The sequence below is a fragment of the Poeciliopsis prolifica genome, unplaced genomic scaffold, assembly GCF_027474105.1.
Source record: "Poeciliopsis prolifica strain line A6 unplaced genomic scaffold, Auburn_PproV2 SCAFFOLD058, whole genome shotgun sequence".
In the NCBI taxonomy this organism is placed as follows: Eukaryota; Metazoa; Chordata; class Actinopteri; order Cyprinodontiformes; family Poeciliidae; genus Poeciliopsis; species Poeciliopsis prolifica.
This window is the reverse complement of record NW_026562433.1, coordinates 3,098,992-3,120,776: the sequence shown is the minus strand read 5'-3', so window position 1 is coordinate 3,120,776 and position 21,785 is coordinate 3,098,992. Positions and strand designations below refer to the sequence as shown.

The window sequence follows — 21,785 nt, the reverse complement described above, 5'->3', positions numbered from 1 at the left end:
ACCTACACAAAATGTTGCAAAGTATCCTAAAAGAATATGTTTTTTTTTGATGATGTTCTTTTCTGCTATTATTGTAATTGTCATTATCATCACCATTATTATGATTATTATTACGACTACTACAATATTTATCTGGTCTGGGACACATTTAAAAGTGTCTGAGGTGAACAATATAAATATGAACAGCAGTTTCTGACAAGCAGTTGTTGGATAATCCTCCTGTGCTTTTTCTGTATAGTGTGTGTATATGTTGTGCTTTGAGTGTTGTTTAATTTGTTTAAGAGAAACACATTTGTCAGACATACTAATATTTGGAACCTGATTAAATTCAAAAATTGGAATTAGAATTTCTGAGGAATTTTGAGTGATTATAAAACTAAGGAGAGAATAAAAAAAAAAAGAAGAAATCTGAAATTTGTTGTTTGTGGGGTTTTCTGAGCTCTTGTTTGTTTATTTGTTTATTGTTTTTTTTTCTTGGGTAAAGCTACTGAAAATTAATGTGTCCATACTTATTCCTCAAATTAAATTGGTTAAACAAAACTGATGAAATTAAAAAGCTTAATTTGAAAGCATTTTAACTCATATTAACTATAAGCTGCGCCTTATATTAACGACTTGTTCCTGTGTAAGCTGTTAGTTTGCAGCACAGCTAGCGGTGATAGGATGTTAGTAAATTGAACATAAGGCAGATGACTGATTAAAAATACACTTTTATCTGGTGCTATAAGGAGGATATCTCATTAATATTGGGTATTGTAATTTTGTAAGCGATTTTCTAGATTTTGTTGCTAATTTATCTGAATGAGCACCATCATCATGTCTTTTTCTCTCTGTTTTTTTTTTATTTTTATTTTTTTTACATAAATGTGCTGAATTACAAATATATTTGATAACTCAGAACTATCAGTAGCCATTGACCTGGGTATAACCAAAACCCAAAATATCGACTGGTGAGGTCCAATAAACTGTTGTTATTCTAAGAAACAGCTTAGAGTGTCGTTTTTTTCCTAAAGTCTGTGCCACTTTAGGCACAGACTACTGCTTGAATATATTTTCTACTGGCATATATTTGATAGTTACAGTAAAAATATGTTTGTTTGTTTGTTTGTTTTTTTGTCTTCTGGCAACAGTAAACATTAAAACGTAATCCACCAGAAGGACATTTGGTAGAAGTTATTTATTACCCTGATTCATTTTATGTTCTCCCTTTGTGTCATTATTTAGACACAAAGTTGTTTTCTTAATATTATGTATGAACATATTTTTCTTTTTTGGTAATTGCAGTTGTCAACAGTTGTCTTATTGAAACCAATATTTAGTAAATATATTTTACACCCCTTTATATAGTCTTTGTTCTTAAAATGTCTGTTAAATATATATAATCCTTTGCCAAAAAAGTAAATTTTATTTCTGTACCATAAATGGCTGGGTATTTTCCAAACCCAGGATGCAACATTTTTGCAGAAATCCTGATTCTGACCAGTTTTTTACATTTTGAACAATTAGTAATCAGACATAATTAAAAAAAAAAGTTACTTAATTCCAAACTATTTAGGTAAACTGTTGTTAAACACATAAAAAAAAATGATTTATCGTTTATTAAAATATACATATGTCTTTATCAAGTGAAATGCATTTAAAATACAATTCAGGAAAGAATATCCTCAAACTGTAAAAAAAAAAAAAAAAAAAAAATTAACACTAAATTATATACACAGACTCTAAATGAGATTTAATGGCACGCTTTTCTTTCTTTAGTTGTAAAACATATAAAATATTTAAAGACAAAAAATATAAAAAGTAAATAACCTTACCAAACTCTCTGTGTGTTTAATTTTATCAATATGGCAAAAGTTTTGAAACGGAAACAAACAAAAAAAAAAAAATACTAGCAGCTGTGAATGAATTGGTTGTAAGACCACAAACATCCAGAAAATTCCACTTTAAATCAGACATAGATTCGGCTTTTGATTAATCGTGGTTATTTACAGCCACTGTTTTGAGGGAAAGAGTGACCCATTTTCTGTTCTTGTCACAGTAGAGAAGTTGCATGCCTGATTTGCAATGAAAAAGCAAAACATACCAAAGTCTTTGCCATGATGATTTACAGATGTCTATATTTCTTCTGCTTTTAAAAATGTTCCAAATGTCTTCAAGTGGAGCAAAGCAGAATCTCAGTCAAATTTATGGTTTGTGTGCTCAAACTTAAAGTTGTGATTCTTTTCTGTAAAACCCAAACACTGTTTGTTTTTAATTGTTATTTTTTAAAATCTAATTTAATTGTCTGTTTAGTTCATTTCCAAGCAGGTAAATAAAATAAAATAAAACACATTAAATTGAATTTTGGCTTTTTTTTTTATTAGTAGAAAACGTACAAAATCTCTGGACACTCCTGAACTTATTATTAGCCTTCCACTATCCCTGAGGATTTCTTCACCTTGATAGGGCATCTTTTTTATATTTCTTATTTTGATTATTATTTTTTTTTAAGATAATTTGCTTATTACTAATATAAACTTTACATAACCTAATTCTAAAACGAATCTGTTCAAGGAATCTTTTAAATATGTATATACCTGGCACTTATTGAACTCCCTACCTGGGAGGATGGCTGGGACAGCACGTAAAAAAAAAAAAAAAAAAAACTTAGGGGGGGTTAACGTCTTTACGTCACACGCCGCGTTGGCTCGCAACAAGCGGTGAAAAAGTTTTTCGACACCCCCAACCCCCTCCTCTTTATGTTTTTGTTGGGGGAAAAGTTGCTGGAAGTTTTAGCCGTGTGGATGTAGCGTGTTTGCCGTTTTCTGCCCCTCGGTAACGGAGGGAAGGAGCGTCGGCGCGAGCGCGAGGTCGGTCCACGGGAGGTTTGAGAGCGAGGGCTTTTTTTCAGCGCTTTGTGTCGGTGGGCTCGGGCTGAAAAATCCCAGCGGCCCCCGTCCCCGTCAGCGCTGCATCTCGTTAGCTTACCTAGCCGAGTCCCCGACACGGTTAACGCTGCCTCGACTCCCTCGTCGCCCGACTCTTCGGGAAAACGTCCGCAGAGATGGCGGAGACCAAAATCATCTACCACATCGACGAAGAGGAGACCCCGTACTTGGTGAAGATCCCCATAGCTGCAGAAAATATCACCCTGCTGGACTTTAAGCAGGTCCTCAACAAGCCAAACTACAAATTCTTTTTCAAGTCTATGGACCAGGACTTTGGGTGAGCTGCTCTAATTTCCCTCTCTAATGCTTTCCGTGCATTGCACAAGCAGGAAAACAGTGGAAGGTCGTTTTAATTCACCAGAAGTGTCTGAGGGCAGGAGCAGGAACTTAAACTTGAACCAAATTAGAGATCGGAGGGATATTTCCAACTGTAGCTGCAGGGAGAATAAAGGAAAAAACTATTTTTAAAAGGTACTAAGAGTGCTTCTTCAGGTTGGGACATTTCTCACTAAACATCATCATCATTACAATGGGAAACATTCCCTGTTCCTGCTGCTTTTCTTTACCCTAATCCTCATCCCTCCCTCCCTTCCTTCCTCCCTCAGCCCATCATCTGGTGAAATCCTTGCCTTTTCTTTCCTTCAGGACTGAAGCCAGGGTTTTCTCCCCCCCCCCCCTCCTCCCTACCTCTTCAACACTTTGGCCTGCCAGCCATCCTTTCATTCCCTGGCTTTCTCCTGACCCTCTCTGAGAAATAGCTGTCTCCTCTATCAATTAATCCTCTTTTTTCTCTCTCTCTCCGTCTCTCTCCCCCTGTGTGGCTGCTGTGCATTTTCCTGCAGAGGAATGTGAGTTTGTGGTTTACTCACCCGGTGAGACCCTCAGGGTTTCAGTTAAATGCATTGTAGTTTTGGATGGGTTTTTTCCCCCGTTGTTGGATGGCACTGCAGAGGCAATCCCGAATTCAAGCTTGTGATTGTGCAAGATTGCTTAACTTTAAGTCTAAGTTGACTTGGCGCTCTCCACACAGGAGATTATTCATGCTCCTTTTAATTTTCAAAAAATCATTTACTTGCATGACAACCACAAAATTAATGACATTTTGTAATATATATGCTAAAAATACCAATCTACTTTTTTCACTTTTGATACCGCGACAGATATCTGTAGTTTATTATCGTCCGATACGATCCGATAATCTGATCCGATAATCTGATCATTTTGAACTGACTTTTTTTTTTTTTTACATAAATGTACTGAATTACAAATTTATTTGATAACTCTTAAACACACCTTTAGATTCACAAGCTTAGTCGACCTAAGCAGCAAAAGTCTTAATTTTTTCAGTCAGCGCAGTTAGGAGTGTAACGGCAAACGTGAAATAAATAATAAAGAAACAAGAAACAACAGCTTGACTACCTTGGTAAAACATTTGAAAAAAAAAAACAAACATTTCAAAATGATTCAGAAAGTGCAATTAGGATTTCTAAATATAATATGAAATAAATTAGGAGTCATGATGTCACTCAGTTCACAAAACAAATAATTAGACTGAGTAGAAATACCCTCATAAATTGGGCACATCATCACAATAACCCATCTTATTTTTTCTCAATATCAAAATCAAATATCAATATCAATTGCTGCATTTCTTGATAAAATGGTGTGTGATTGTGAAGTATAAAGATGATTATACGCGGTTTGTTAAATCTGTTGTAAGTAACATAGAAAACATGTATTTATATTTAGCTGGGAGAAGGTGTAGAAGAAGGTGTCCCGGTCAGATGAGACCCTAATGCAAGTTTTTAACCAAATCATGATGCATGCTGGGAAACCTCACGCTGCTCGCCATCCTCAGCCGAACATCCCCACGGTAAAACACGGTGGTGGCAGCATCATGCTGTGGGGGATGCTTTTCAGTGGTCTCTGTTGATGGGAAATAAACCCTCCAAACTTTTAGAAAGTACCACAGACTGTGCAATGTGGCTGCTTACAAACTTTTCAGATTTTCGTCTTCAACAATTTTCGAAGACCTTGCGTCGTTTTGATTCTACTTCACAGCGTTGCGTTGCTCTGCGTTGCTCTGTTGCAAAATGTTTATGAAATCCAGTAAAGTTTGAGAAACACTGCAGAAGGAGGTATTGAAGTAAATCTGATCAACTTATAATTTCTTGGTTGTAGCTTTGATTGCTGTGGGTGTCCCGTACTTCAACGTGATGTAATATTCCTCAGTCTTCTCGTTCTTTTTTCATCATCCCAATTTTCCAATCACTCTTGAGTTTTTGCATTGTACTCACTGCCGTTATTTACGTATCGGTGTGTTTGTGGCTGTGATTTTTGACCCATCACAGGATTTATTGATTACACAACAGACTGAGGCATTCCATCATCCACACCAGAGTTTCATTTACTGCTGCACTTGTAAGAATCCCTGCTGACAATGTAAATATACCCAGAGTATTATCAATTTACCTCTTGTGTTTTTTTTTTCTTCCCTTTTTTAAGTCTATGCTGAGCCCTTGGTTAGAAACACTCGAGTTGAAGACGCAGAATACTTAGTTTATGAATGAACTTCCATGTTTTCTCAGAAAAACGCTGGGTTTCTGTTTGGCCCACATCGGATTGTCATCTGTTGCTGTAACTTAACATAAAATTAAGTTGACCTTTTTGGACTGCTGCAAATTAATACACTGATTTTTATTCTAAATGGGTGGACAGCCAAAAAACATTTTTTGGAAGGTTTAATAGAAATATCCAGACAAAGTGTATAAATTATTACTTGAAACGGCCGTAAACGTCTTAGTTTTTTTTTAAAACATCTTCTTCTCAGTCATTTAGATTAAATAATTTGTTGTCAAAAGTTTGTACTATCGTCTATATAAAATGTGAACATTTTATATTGTAAGAGTTCATCCAGCTGGGACTGCTATTTTAATCAGATGCAGACCATAAAGACAGACCAACTGAAATATAGTAGACTATCATTACGATATTATTATTGTGCACGTTTATATTTTTCTTGGATATATTCTGCAGCTCTTGCAAATATTGGCTTTATCAAATAAAAAGGCTTTCAGAGCACTTTAAATCACTTTAAATGTTACTTATCTATGATCTTTGTGGTTTCAGTCCAACCATATGGTCTGCCTGCTATACTGTGTTCAACTGAATATCATAATCTTGATCTCATCTTTTCTACCTTTGAAAATATTTACACAAGGTTCTGACGAATCCTTGAAAAAATATGGGAAAGAATACAATTTGACTTCAGCATTTTACAAGTCTGGATGAGTATTTAATTTATTTATATTCAAATTGTGCCAATTATCTCTGATTTGCCATATCACAGCTTAGGTTTTTGTCCGACTCCTTTTATTGTTCTGTTTTTGTAATTACTGACAGAGAAGTTGCAGTCTACTTTGTTAAAAACTAAAATACCGTTTCATTCACTTTCCTTCTTGTGACCCTTTCTGATTTTAAATATGAAAGAGACATTTTGGTTTGATCAACAGGCATAGTCCTAGTTCCATAAATAAGCTATCATGGATGCGGAGCCACAGTCAGTAAATTGACTGTAAAATAGTCAGGAAATAAACAATTGAATTATACATGAAATTTGAGTATTTTTATGATTTATTTCTATCGTTCATGGAAAATTCAAGCTTGGCCATTGCTTCTCTATGCTATTCTGCTCGATTCTCATCTCTGTTCAAAGATCCATTTGAGATTTCTTCCACCGAGCTTGATTTCTGATTGCGGATATTCCCTATTGAATAATCGATTCCTGCCAATCTTGTTTTTATGATGATGGTAAACTCTTAGAGCAATTATAGTGATGTTTAATAAAGCGAATGTTTACATGAGAACCTAAAACAATGGACACTTCTGCTACACTTCTCTCTTTAAAATACAAACTCCGTCTGCTATACCAGTGTCTCTTGTGTAGCGCTTTATTTGGTGCTCTGGAGGAGTCGAGGTAACTTAGGGTCTTGTTCATGAATGAGAGAGATCGACAGGCGGCTTGGATGGTGCCCTCTGCAGCGATGCGGAAGCTGTACCGGTCTGTCATGGTGAAGAAAGAGAACGAGCTCAAAGGCCAAACTTTTGATTTACCAGTCGATCTACGATATTCACGCATCTATGGGAGGTGACAGAAAGAACGAGGCTGCAGATATAACAGCGGCCAAAATGAGTTTCCTCCGCAGGTTGTCTCTAACATGGGATTTCCCCGTAGGATCTGGCCCCAAGTGGCAGAGGAGGGAAAAGTCTGGGCCTAAGCCTGACCCAACCGGACCCCGAATAAGTGGAAGATGATGGATGGACGTTGAGGACTGAACTTAAAATTGGTATTTGTGAAAGACTCTGGGCAAGTGTTCATTTAAAAGAGAATTTTTGTTTCCAATGGACACAAGTGGAGCAGAAAATGAATGGTTAAAATAGGACCGGAGAATAACTTGGCAACAATATCTGTCGTGATAAAACTAGATAGTACAGCTGATAAAGTATTCAGTGTGTAGAATTTTTGCTGAACTGCAATCCAGAACCGCACTGCATTCTGGGGGATGTAGGCAGAGTAAAAACGCTTTAAAAGCTGAACCTCTCACTGTCCGACTAAGAAAGGCTGGTGGCATCAACTACCTCGCCCACTCTATGGTTACCTAGCAACAACTCGCTCACTCTATGGTTACCTAGCAACAACTCGCTCACTCTTTGGTTACCTAGCAACAGTTTGTACAACCGCAGCCTAATAAAAAGAAAGGTATGAAACAAAAATTGTGGATAAAACAGAAGAGATTACGTCATATTTCGGATATTTAAAACAGAAAAATAATCAACAATTATTGATATCGACTGATATGAGATGCTTATATCATGATACGATCAGCCAGGTTAGATACTGACGGATTTCCTCTGTGTTACTTGACATTACATAACCGTTTTTGACTCTGGACAATTGTTTGCACACAGAGCAAGGCGACCCACTCAGCAGAGTACGGAAACTCGGAATCAGCCGTAGAAACCACCTCCTACTTCAAACTCGGCTGCCGGGTTTGATTCACTCATCCGAACGTCTCCAACTGAGCTCAGACGAAAAAAATTCAAACACAGCTCCGAGTCAGCTGTCCAGTCAAAGCAGGGGATTTTTCCCCCCTCCTCTGTCTTCGACTCGGGAGAGGAGTGTGTGTTTTCATTTGCCCTGGTACGAGGCCAGCTGTCGGCTAGAGCCTCGTGTGTGGCGGAGGGGAGGAGGGGGATCCAGAACCGGCGCTGGAGCACGAGGGGAGGGATCCCAGCCATTTGCTGCGTTGTCTGGGTTGTCGTCTTCAGTGGGAGAGTGGATCTCAGTTGGAGTCTCTGGATCGTCTTCTGCGCTCAGGGAGAGCATCAGGGAGCCGTTTCAGGAAGATTAATTATCAGAAAGCTGATGCTGTTGAGTGTGAGGAATGTAATGGCTGCAAGGGACTGGAAGAATGGCAGCGGAGTGGATTTTAGGACATTCATACTTTTAAAGACTGAAATAATATGTTTCTCAGACATGCATGTTTATGTCTGTTTTATTGTCTGAAGCTATTTCCACTTGTTTGATTAGACTAAGTAGTAAGGAAGGAAAAACTGTTGCATAACGGCTGCTGCTGACGGAGTATGAAGACATGAATGTTGAGTAAATCAAGGAAACATTTGTGGACCAACACCCGGCGGTCACTTACTGTCTTCCAGCTTCCTGTTGGACCAGTTCCCATAACAAGCTGGCTTTATGCTCACACTCTCTAAACCGGCACTCAACAGCTGCTCACAAAAGCCCAGTGGAGGCAGATTGATTCTCAAACAACTGAATGAGCTGCGTATCGGCTGAGAAGCTCTCCTTGTAATTCTGTTTGAGAAAAATATTTGAATAATAGCGTTGTGTCACAGGAAAGTTCACAAATGATGTTTTTGTCTCTGATGGGACAGAGGAGGACGCACGGCGGGTTTTAGCCTTTTGATATTTGCAAGCAGCTTCTTTTAGTAATATAGATTTTATGCGTATAGACGTGAAACCAGAAGTTTACGTACCCCCAAAAAAGACACCTTCACCTTCTTTTTTCTCACAGTCTGAAGTCAAATCAGACCAAACCTTTCTGATTTTATGTTGGAATTTCCCAAAATGATTTATCTCAATTAGCAAATAGAAATGACTATTTTAACGGACTTAAAGCAAGAAAAGCTCCTGATTTAACATCAGACAGTTTGGGAGAACAAAAAAGTGTTTGTCTTTTTATTTGGTAAATTTACGATTTCAAGTTGATCAGGCCACAAAAACGTCCAAAGAAATCAAAGAATTTCTCTGATTGTGGAGTTCTACTCTCTAATGTTTCCTGGCTGATTTGACCCGCTTTATGTTGTGTTGTTGATTTGAAAATCCACCTGTATGAAATGAACAGAAGCGCTCTTTCAATCAAAAACAATAGAGCCTGGTTCATTTGTTTGGAGACACATTTTTAAGACAAAGATGCGGATCAGAAAAAAACATGATGCACCTCTGCATGAAGTCTGTTCAACCACCTAGAAGTTGAGCCCTGGTGTAACTCACACAGAAAGTGACTAAATAATTTCTTTTTATTACAAAAATCAAAGGAAACTTGTGGAATATTTTAGTGGCTGCATGAAGTTAGTTTGCTTGACATGTTTTTCTTTCCATGCGTTCAGCGCTGCTGCTGTCCGACTGCCTGTCTGCCTTCCCTGCTGTGTGCAGTTCGACACATCTTCCATCAGAAATAGACCAGAAGCATATTTTTAGCGCAGCGCCAGACTGTTTCTGGGATGCTTGTGAAAGCCGCCGCCTCCATGAAGATAACACGCATTGTTCAGAGCAGCTACGATCACGTCCAGTACTGCCGCTTCCCGTCTGACACCTCTGCAAAACCTATAAAATGACCAATTCATTTGCTGTTCCAAAAAAATAAATAAAGCAGTTTATGTTCCTCTGTTGACGCTTTCTACAGTTATTAATACATTTTAGCTCATTTCAGGAAGTCCTGACAGCAAATTGGGTATTCAAGCAATGTTTTTAATTTTACTTCACATTATTTGTCCAGATAAATCTCATTGTTGTGTTTTTGTGGCACAAAACTAAGGCAGATCAAATATATTGATCAGTGTATTATGAATCAAAAGCAACTCTCATTTAAATGAAACCAGTGTTTCAACTGTTTTGCTGGTTTCTGGAAACAGAAAATTACATCAAATTAAGGCAAAAACGTCCAAATCTTATAGCTTTGTTTCATTAAAATATCACATGTTTATTTTATTACCTTGTTTCCTCATGAATCTATATTCTTAGGACAAATCATACAACCCAGTGTAGTTGTATGTTGAGGGAAAATTAGTATTTTTCCACCAGTTCGTCTACTTTATTGTTTATTTGCACAGGTTGAATAAAAAAAATATATGAATATAACACATTTTACATTTGAAGATTGAGCTTCACAATGTATCAACCTAGTCATTATTCCACCTTCAGTGTGTGCAATATTACAAAGAGTACTTGAGTGTAATATTTGGTAATACTTTAACAAACGTGCATCAAGACTGATTGCAAGGAAGGAAGGAAGGATGGATGGATACTCCAAAGGAAAGACGTGACGACGTTGCAAGAAGAAGCACTGTGTCATGTTTTCACTTCCCGTGTTCCTGGTTTCAGACAAAGACATTTATTTGGACGTTTCGACTTTTTGAATCCCTGCATTTTCACTGATCTCCTTCTGAGCAACATGTTCCTCCGCTCAGCTGTGCTACTGTCAGGCCACATTCATCCATCACCAATGTTGTGAAAACAGAGCAGTTTATGCTTCCTGAACCTCTCCTCTCCTCTTTTCTTTCTCCAGGGTGGTGAAGGAAGAGATTTCCGACGACAGCGCCAAGTTGCCTTGTTTTAACGGCAGAGTGGTATCATGGGTAAGAAGATGTAAATTTGTTCTATATGTTTTTGATAGTTTTCTTTGTACCTACACTTGTTGGCTTTTCTTCAAATATTTCTGAATTTTGTATGAAGGCTTTTGTATTAAAAGGACACTCAATGTATAGAAGTTACATTTCTCAGCTGGCTTATGATGAAGTTCCTTGAGAACTTGAGAAAAAAAGGGTTTTAGAATCTTTACTTGGACAATGGATGGATGAAAATCACCATAAATGTCATCCAATATACGGAGTCAGAGCAGAATTTTTTCTTTTAGTCCGGGGGAGTGAGAAAGGAATCTGAATATTGCAGCAAGTGAGTTTTTTGCGTATGATTTCTTGGAAGAGTCCTGCGTCTGATCTGTTGGTATTGAAGAAATGCTGCAGACCCTTTGAATCTAGTTTAAAGTCCACATATTCTTGACATTTCATCACTAATCAACTCCAGTGAAACGTCCTCCATTGGCAGAGCACAGCTGCTTCCTACCTGCTGGACATAAAGAAGGCCCCTGTTTCTGTCTTTGTCCAGTGATGCTCTAGCTCCGTGTCACATGGCCTGTGAACTCTTACAGTAAAGTGATTTGCCAAAAAACTGTTGTAATACTTTCCTTTTCTCTGGTGGAAGTCCCAGCTGTTTCACCCCACCCTGCAGCTTGGATCCAAACAAAGACAAAACACCGAGACTTGGCCTAGAAACGCAGGTCTGGGGCTGGAGCATCTGTTAAGTGAATAAGATTGGAAAAAAAAAACCAAACATTAAAGCAAAAGGAGAACAAAGGTTGGAGAGCAGAGGAGCTGATATGTGATCTGCAGACTGGAGCAGGAATCTTTCCATGTAGGGACGTCTGTCCACATGTTGCTGATCATTTGGGATCGTTTTTACAGACGGAGCTCATTTTCAGGAAACGCTTTACTGTCAGTGTTTCAAAATTTGTGACACTAATACACTGTAATGTGTTTCTGAGCATGCCGAGTGTCTGTGCAGCGTCAAAGCGATGAGACCACTGAATTGAAACTTTTTATCCCTCCATTTCTCAGTCTCGTTCCCTTCCTGTCTGTCTGTTTTATGCGCTGTGTAATCCGAGGCTGTGCGGCTTTCATCCTAATTGTTGCTGTTTGTGTGTGTGGCCAGTTTTCCTGGATAATGAAGGGAGACAGGTTAAGTGTGGGATAGCGTTTCAGTTTGCCCTTGAGACGTTTGTCTGAAAAGAGTCGAGTGTTTCTATGTCAAAGTAATTGACATGGTAGACGTTTCCCCTCCTTTCACCTCCTTTCTCCTCCTCCTTTCAGTCTTCTGAATTTCTCAACCATTCCTCTCACTTTCAGCTTCAACATATAGGTTTATTTTCTCTTTTTGTCGTCCTGTACGCCCTGTCGCTAACTCGTCGCCACTTGTTCTGTTTATCTCTCTCTTTTCTTAGTTGGTGTCTTCGGAGACTCCCGTCGCAGAGCCTCCAGTTGTGGTGGTGCCCCCTGTGGAAACCACCACCCAGCCTTCACCACCTCCACCGCCTCTGCCACCCCCACCCGCAGAGAGGACAGGAGGCATTGGGGACTCCAGACCACCCTCCTTCCAGTAAGCAAAGCACAATTGTTCTCATTTACTCTACAGTAAACCCTGTAGGACATGACCCGGATGCTGGACATGAAGATTTTTCAAATCTTGTACTTGAAGTACAACTTTTTTTTTTTTCTTTGTCTTTGACAGAGAAACTCTTGAGCAGCTCACACTCTCTGTATCAGGTTCCTGCAAGAATACTGCAGAGGTTTTGTAACTGATCTTACCTGAAGCCAACCCTGTTATCTATACTAATGATGCTCGCTGTTTCTTAATTATTATTTTTTTTTTGTCAGAAAAACTGTTAATTTTTATTCCCGTTTAAAGTAAACGTGCCTGGAACATTTTTAAAATTAATGCTTGTACTTAGTGGCCCATTTCTTAAGCCACTCTTTAAAAATAAGAGAATTTATTATGCAGGAAAAGCAAATGTCTGTTTAATTTTAAGAAGTCAGAACAATTACTTAAAAAGTTCATATTCAAAATGTTTTAACCATTCGCAGTTATAGGTTAAATTCGACAAAACTCATTGTTGTAGTGCTCTGGTCAATAGGGGCATATTTGGATAAACAAGTCTCCATGACAGCCATAAACCAGTTATTTTAGGAGCATGCTTGAACAAAACCCTTTCTATCCTTAGAGGTGCACAATGTGAATAGTTTTCAGTCACTTCAAAATAAGAGCATGAATATGAACGTCTATTCTACGTAAAGCATTTTTAACACTCCATAAACAAAATTTCAACACAGGTATTCAACTGAAAGTTTATAAAACAGCCAAGAAAGTGAGTGTTTTTCAGTTTATTCAGAAAAATTGATTTAGAGGAACCGAAGTGCGGTGAATGTTTTCAAAGTTAGCAAAAATGATGTTGTATTTAATAGAACTGAATAAAAGACAAGTGGATTTTGGTTTTGTTTGCACATTTCTGAATGGTGGACATTATAATTATTAAACTGCAACCAAAGAAAATGGTTCAACAAGGGTCAGTTTTTTTGCAGTAGCTTCACTGCACACCAGTAGTCCTGGTAGCAGAGTGTTAATCTCTGCTACCAGAGACTTGTTTTCCTCTCTTTGTCCAAAAACAAAGAGAGGTAAACGTAAGCAGGCTTACTCACACAGCTCCCACGTTCAGCCAGTCATATGATTGGTTTTAGAGCTAAAGATTACCATTAAAACGGATTTAGACCTTAGAAAGCCATCACTGAACGGCGCTCCAAACGCGCCTCTGAAGGAAAGTTTTGGAGGCTTTAGCAGAACATTAACGACCATCAGTTAAATTCAGAAGAGTTGCATTCAAAACAGATTATTGCAATTTGAGAAAATTCACAACTGTTGGCTTTTTGGTTAGGTGTTAGTTGCTGTTTTGGTCGTCAAATAATGCATTTATCTATAAAACTCAATATGCAGCTGAGATGTTGAAACAGTCATAAGTGTTAGAGAAACTGATGATTTCTTTCAGTGCTAACACGCAGAAGAAAGGTGCTGTTTTCCAATTATCCTCTTATTTTTCTATATAATTTTGTTTATTAGTCTTGAGTTGTTCTCAATTTATTCCTCCATAGAAGAGTGTTAAGGAAACCCCCTCCCCCAAGAAAGCATGTGATTTCTAGGATCTTCCTCTGAGTCAGAGGACACCTTTTATTATTAGGAAAATATATACTAATGCAGTATTTAAAATCTAAACAATCGTCAAGTTTAAACAACTCTTGATTTCCAGAGTAAATAATAAAGTCACTGCAGATCAGTGACTGGGTGAATATTTCTATGTTAGAAAGAATTTCCTCAATCCCAAATCTGGTAAAGTGGGAAAGTCCGAAGATTTTCACACCAAGTTTGTTTACGTTGGTCTGAATCAGATAACAGATTTAGCTTGTAATCTTTTTCAGGTGGTCCAGGGTGGGGGAGCAAAATGTAAATGAAGGAAGCTGGAGAGTACATGGAGAATTTAATATAAATAATGATATAAATAAAAAATTTTTTGGTACAATTTAAAACTTGATTGGGGCTGTGCTGTGACCAAAGGCTCCGTCTGAGACAGCCTGATCACTGAGTGCCTATGCAACTGCTTTCGCAGCTTGTAACTGGAAAACCGGTAAGTTGGGCGTGACGTCGCTCCCAGATCAGTTCTTCCCTCTGGAGTATATGGATTGGTAACAAGAGTGTAACATATCTAATTTGCTGCAACAACTTTAGAGTTTTTGGTTATGTTCAGTTCATGAGCGATTCTTAATGAAGGCTCACTGCCGGTAGAACACGCCTGAAATCACACCAGGGGAGGCATCAAAGAGTGAAGTGGAAGATAATGGATCCTTCTTCACACAATGATGGAATTACCTGCATGGGTTTAACATTTAGCACAACATTTGCCTTTGTGCCTGGAATCGGGTTTCGTCTCCATTATAATACCAAAACAGCACTTATACTTGAGCTGCCAATGGATCTGCGGCTATCCGATCCTCTCGGGAGATTCAAGTCACAGGAGGTGACTGCTTTAGTTTCTGGATTCATTGTAATATGATAAGATCATATCAGGTGTTAGTATCAGACGCGAAAAACTTCATTGAAGTGACAGGTAACTGGATCATTGCCTGTAACTAAAAGCTGACCGCCAGGCATGCTGTGTTTAAAAAAAAAAAAAAAAAACATGCTCAATTTCATCATTCGTGACCCGAAACGGTTAATTGAACTTTAGAAATATCCTCAAAGAAGCACAGGAGCAGCCGCAAACTTTACAACAATCGCAGAAAATGGTTCAAATATCGAATGTCTGTTTTGTTTTCTGCAGTCCCAACGCTACGGGCAGCGTGGAGACTTTGGACGATCAGACTGAAACCGAGTCCGTGGTTTCCTTCAGGAGGGAGAGACCCCGCCACAGAGAGAGCGTGGATCAGCACGGTGAGAAACTACACATCTCTACGCTCACAAAAACAATCCATTATCACGGCGCTTTATCCAGATCTGGCCCGCCTCCACCCTCCACGCTGGCAGATAGAATCAGGGAATGTTCGCCTGTGGAATGTTTTCTCCTCGGCAAGGGAAAACAGGAAAACGCGAAACTTCATCTGGCATAATTTGTCCCGTTTTCTGTTTATTTTCAAGGGCCCCGCATGAACGGTCAGAGCCGCCTGGAGCGCCACCTGGCAGGGTACGAGAGCTCCAGCACGGTGATGAGCAGTGAGCTGGACACGACCAGCTTCTGTGACTCTGAGGATGACGACACCATGAGCAGGTAAAAGACAAAGGGCGAAACGTTTTGCATCGTGACAATCCCACTACACAGTCCAGATCAACATTTTTATCACAGAAATGGAAACAAAAAGGAGACTATCAGAAAGAAAACTTTGATCAAATTCTAACTTTACACAACTTTTGCTAAATCTCGGTAACTTTAGTTTGTTTGTATTTTTGCTTTTCCATTTTCTTCTCTGAGTTGCAGCACATTTGAGGAGAGGATCTCATCTTCCTACTGATCTTTTTCCTGATCTATAAACTTGTAGGTTCAGCAGCGCCACAGAGCAGAGCACCGCCTCCAGGCTTCTGAAACGACACCGTCGGCGGAGGAAACAGCGCCCCCCGCGGCTGGAAAGGGTACAACGAACACTTCCAACGCCCTCTTCCACAAATTTTGTGTTTTGTTTGCTTTTACATGGTTTGAACTTTTTAAAAGTTTCAAACAAATATAGTGATTGAATCAATTTGTTCATCAGGCCTCGTCCTTCAGCAGCGTGACGGATTCCACGATGTCCCTGAACATCATCACCGTCACGCTCAACATGGGTCAGTACTCAGTGGCAGCAATATTTTAGTGGAATGACAAGCTTCACTCTTTAGCTTGTTTTTAAAGGCTCATTGTGATTTCTCAACAATACAGAGAAGTACAACTTCCTGGGTATTAGCATTGTGGGCCAGAGCAACGAAAGAGGGGATGGCGGCATCTACATCGGCTCCATCATGAAGGGCGGGGCTGTGGCTGCGGACGGACGCATCGAACCCGGAGACATGCTGCTGCAGGTCTGCAGGGATGAATGATGCATTAATGCTTCTGTTGATATTTTGTGTTATAAATCTCGAATAATAATAATGAACAAACAGAAGCAGAATCGATGAATCTGCAACACTGTTAAGTATTTCAACAAAAAAAATTTTTGCCATCAAAGGTGAACGACATCAACTTTGAGAACATGAGTAACGACGACGCGGTGCGAGTTCTCAGAGAGATCGTACACAAACCAGGGTGAGTCGGCAATTTCCAGTCTGGATGCTTCCAGTTCTGCCTCTGACGTGAACTGATCGGTGTTTGCTGGCTTTTGCAGACCCATCATACTGACGGTGGCCAAGTGTTGGGACCCGGCCCCTCAGGGCTACTTCACGCTGCCTCGCAGTGAGTACATGAGCCCCTCAGGTCCTTCGGTAGATAAACGCCGCAGACGGTCAGCTCTTCCTCCTCTTCCTCCTCTTCCTCTGCCAGATGAGCCGATCCGACCCATCGACCCCGCGGCGTGGGTCAGCCACTCTGTGGCCATGACCGGGGCTTACCCTCCGTATCCGGGCAGCTCCTCCCTCAGCACCATCACCTCCTCCTCCTCCGTCACCGAAACTGAACGTGAGTCCACTTTTCAACTCGGTCCACTTAGTTTTAGCCAGACGAGGCCAGAATGACGCAAGTTCTGCTGGTTTTGTTTCTGTTCATCTTTTATCTTTTAACGACGTTAGCCCATAAATCCTGTTTACCTCTGTCTGTTTGTCTCTGTAATAAGTGCTAGCAGCTCTGATCTGCTTCTCTTGATTTTGATCTGATTGAATCCGGGTGGCTGTGTTCGCGTCTGTTGAACTTTTATGCATTTATGTCTCGTTAAAACTGCAAACTGCAGTTTCTTTCATCAAGTTTTGTGTGATAGCGACAATTGAAAATGTGCAAAAGTAAAGTGATCCCGACTGGTGTTATTTAATTTCCCTTTTGGGATTAATGTCGTATTTTTGAATTTTGAAATTGAAATTGTTGGGGTGATGCGGTGGCGCAGGGGCAAAGCACGACCCACGTATTGAGGCCTTTGTCCTTGTGGCAGTAGTCGCAAGTTCGATTCCGAGCATGGCGACATTTCCCGCATTTCTTCCTTCTCACTGATTACCCTGTTTCCTGCTTATCTGCTTTCAAATAAAGGCCTCTAGAGCCAACAAAACCTTTAAAAATTTAAATTGTAAAGCTTGGTTTGCTTCTGTTTCCTTTCAGGTTTCGATGACTTTAACTTGTCGCTGCACTCTGACATGGCCTCTGTCGCCAAGGCCATGGCTTCACCAGAGTCTGGGCTGGAGGTCAGGGATCGCATGTGGCTTAAAATCACCATCCCCAACGCGTTCCTGGGTAAGATGAAAAGAAAAAGAGAAACTACTGCAGGAAAAAACAAAAACTCTTAGCTCTCTATGGCTCTCTGGGTTACAAGGCAGCCATTATATTTCCAGAATTAAAACCGTGTGACCTGTGGGAGGAAGGGAGAAATCCCAATCCTACGAATGGAAATGCTTGTTCTGGCTGGAAACATGTGCCAAATTGGAATCACCTGCAAGCTGACTCACAAGCAGCAATTACAAAATCTACATGACAGCCCAAATTTTGTATTCCGATTGTTTTATCTGATTTGTTTAGATCGTAAACTCCTGCAGCTTAGAGACATTGAAGACAAATTATTATGGAGTCCTTCCACTTTATTTTGGGATTCATTGTGATCAATGAGGTAAATTGATCCCAGAGGTAAATAAAATGTTGGTGTAACTCATATTAAAGAGTTACTGAAAGTAGTGGTGGCTGTTGGCATGGAAAGTCACTTGTAGCAGTCTCTGACTGAAGAGGCTCTGTTTTTCCAAGATTTTGGATCAGATGAAATAGGCTGACAACAACCTGCAATCTGTTATCGTCTGACTGGAGATAAATGTTTTGTTTATTTCTTTGTGTCACTGAGAATCTCTCTCTCTCTATGTCTCTCTCTGTTTCTCTCTCTTGGTCTCCGTCTCGCCTTCAGGCTCTGACGTAGTGGAGTGGCTCTTCCACCACATCGAGGGATTCCAGGACCGCCGGGAAGCCAGGAAGTATGCCAGCAACCTTCTGAAGGCCGGCTTCATTCGACACACCGTCAACAAGATCACTTTCTCCGAGCAGTGCTACTACGTATTCGGAGATCTGAGTGACTGTGAGAACTGTGAGTCGCTGATATGTTAATCTCAGTCCAAACGAAATTGGAGACAATATATTCTGATAAGCAGAAGTTTCATTCAGAAGAATAAAACTCTTCTTGGTTAATTTGTTTGTTGAAATCTATTCTGTCCTTTTACCCAGACATGGCCAACCTGTCGCTGAACGACAACGACGGCTCCAGCGGCGCCTCGGATCAGGACACCCTGGCCCCCCTGCCGCTCCCCGGCGCCTCCCCGTGGCCCATGATGCACACCTTCCCCTACCAGCCCTACGCAGCGCATCCCTACTCCAGCCAGCCGCCTCCGTACCATGAACTCAGCAGCTACAGCTTCGCTCCAGGCAGCACGGGCAGCCAGCACAGCGAAGGTGACAAAACATAGATTATAATCATTTAAAGAAAAAAAGATGTTTTAGGGATTCTTCGACTTCAGCTATCATGGACTCAGTTTTGAACATTTGACTCCCCATGTCCTTCAAATTAAACAGAATTTATATCAAATGTTTGTGCTGGTTTGTGCCGCAATCATTTTAATGAAATTAATAAATGTTTCCAGAGGTCATCAAAGATCAACCCGAACCTCCATGTTTACAAAATCAAGCAAATTTTGTGTCAATCAACTGTACTGCATGGTTAAAAATGTACAAAAACTCATGCTTTCAACATAGGATGAAATGTTAAAGTTTAATTTCAGTACATTTGTCCAGTGCAAAAAAAAAAAAAAAGTCCCACGTTGAGAAATAATCATCTAAACTAAACAACCATTTACTCAAAATCCCAGTTGGCTTGATTATTGGCACCTCCAAGACATTTTAAGTAAGAAATTTTACTTGCATTTTTTTTAGTTAATTTGATTTTTAGATTAGGAATGCACGGCTTCCTGTTATTTTGACTAGTTTTGAGTAGTTCAGAAAATTTTCCTGCTTTTGACCCAAACTGACTGACATGAGAACATTTAGATCTGGAAAAAGCAACATTACGAACCAGTAAAGTAAGATGCTTTTGTCTTCTGTTCCTCCTCTTCCCAGGGAGCCGAAGCAGCGGCTCAACGAGGAGCGAGGGCGAGCGGCGGCGCAGCAGCAAGGGCCCCGGCAGCACCGTGGGCGGGGGGGAGAAATCCCCATCTGGAGACGGCGGTGGCGCCGAGTCGCGCTCCGGCAGCGGCAGCGAATCGGAGTACTCCACCCGCGGCAGCCTGAGGCGTGGCCACGGCTCGTCGGCTCCCAGTGAGCACAGCCACGCCTCGTCGCAGCGCTCCCACCACCACCGGATGCCGCAGCCCCCCCATATGTCCCCGTACCCGCCAGGCATCCTGCCCTACAATCCCATGATGCTGATGATGGTGCCCCAGCACCCTCATGCGGCCATGGCCGCCCACGCTCTCCAGCACCCGCAGCAGCTGTCGGCGGCCCCCATGCACCAGGCGCTGCCCCCTCCTCCCTCCTCTACTCCAGGGGGCCCTCCAGGGGCCCCTCCCACCCGTGACCTGGGCTCTGTGCCTCCAGAGCTGACCGCGTCCCGTCAGTCGTTCCACCTGGCCATGGGCAACCCTAGCGAGTTCTTTGTGGACGTCATGTAGATTGCTTTTTGTTTTGTTTTTCTTTGTGTCGATTGCTTATTCATGTGAAGTCAGTGTACGGTTCTGCTCAGTGAGCTCACGCCGCTCATCGGAGTAAGGGTTTTGGTTATAAATTAGGGAAAACAGGGTTTAAAATAACAAAGAAATTAATGAAAAGCAAGCTGATATGGAATTTGGTTTGATTCAATGTGCCAATGAGTTTAGTTTCTGCTTCAACGAAAAACAAAAAGTACAGCTTTAACAGTTCAGAAAGACTCGTCTGTTCAGGTTCTTCTGTGTTTGAAGCTAAGTTTCAGCACAGCGTTCGGAGCCCGGCGGAGCTGCTCTGTAGTTTGAGCCGCTGATCTCAGATCTGCCCTCTCTGGAGCCACACAGAACAGAGTTTAACACTAGAGGGCGCTAGGTACACCATGTACTGGAAGAAGGATCTGGTCCTGAATGCCTGTTTTGTTTCTTTTTTGTTTGTTTGTTTTTTTGATGAGTGCCTTACTTTTTTGAGACGTGAAACACTCCAGGTACATAAGATGTTGTTCCACATTGTTTGACAATGAACTTCTCTGTACATAAATATCTGCAGCTCCTATGTAAAGCGTTCGCTCCAATGTGAAAGGAAAAGGTCCAAACACGTCAGCGGGAATCAAATGATCAGATCACTCCTGACCTGAAAGGTACCACGATGTTCTGAATGTGACACCATGTGCTTATGGCGGTACCTTTTCATGACATTCAGTGTATTTCTTTAATGTGATACAGCTCCTCATCCTTATTTTTATGTTATTGACTCACATTATTCACCATTTTTTTTGTTTTTGTTTTGTATGCGTGACTTTATAAATAATGTGTAATCCAGATATTAAGGTGCTAAATGAAGAGTCAACGTTACAGAGAGAGTGACATGGACAGTGTGGCGCTGTTTCAACTCATAATACCATCTTTGTTTGTGCCTTTCGGAATAAATTTGATACTAGCTCACCGTGTTGTGTTTTTAGATTTATTCGTATGGCATTTACATAAACTGATATTAAATCACACCAAGGTTTTAATGGTTTAGGTCAGTAAATGTTACCTAAATTATTTCTATTTGCTAAATATCTGAATAGCAAGAGAGTCATTTAATTCTTAAAATTCAGAAGCTTATACATATGATGCTTGTTAATTTATTCATTTCTGGAAATTTTCACCATTTGGAAAAACCCAGATAATGTTACAACTGTTGAACCTATAATTAATAAAAACAGAAAAATATCTAAGTGGGGTTTTTAGGATTTACACAAGAGTTTAATTATCAAAATACATTCTGGCTCCATAGAAGCGAGACAACACAGCTAGGTAAATTAAAACTTTCATGTGTGTAAATTTTATATTTATACACAATATTTGTTTACTTTGGTCAAAGAAATCACTCCCAACAGGGACAATTTGGGGCAAGAAAAAAAAGCACTTAAAAAAAGTGACTCACATCAGCAGATTTATGGAATTGCATTCACTGTCTATAGAGAATAGAAAGATCAGAGGGCAAATGTTAATATAGGAGAGTGATTTAGTAATGCCTGTAATTTACTAAACCAATAGGAGCTAAACTTTAAATACAATATTTT

At 40.2% G+C, this 21,785-nt stretch overlaps 1 protein-coding gene across 1 annotated transcript; it reads left to right on the top strand.

Moving 5' to 3' along the window:
• Positions 1-2,692: 2,692 nt before the first annotated feature.
• On the top strand, positions 2,693-21,159 carry dvl2 (dishevelled segment polarity protein 2). Its single transcript, XM_055060200.1, has 15 exons — positions 2,693-3,204; positions 10,793-10,862; positions 12,284-12,438; positions 15,206-15,315; positions 15,520-15,649; positions 15,918-16,008; positions 16,128-16,197; positions 16,292-16,431; positions 16,578-16,654; positions 16,734-16,801; positions 16,889-17,023; positions 17,651-17,782; positions 18,438-18,614; positions 18,752-18,976; positions 19,637-21,159. Exons 1-15 carry the CDS (start codon positions 3,044-3,046, stop codon positions 20,185-20,187), a joined length of 2,292 nt encoding a protein of 763 aa, XP_054916175.1. The 5' UTR covers positions 2,693-3,043; the 3' UTR covers positions 20,188-21,159.
• The last annotated feature ends 626 nt before the right edge of the window (positions 21,160-21,785 follow it).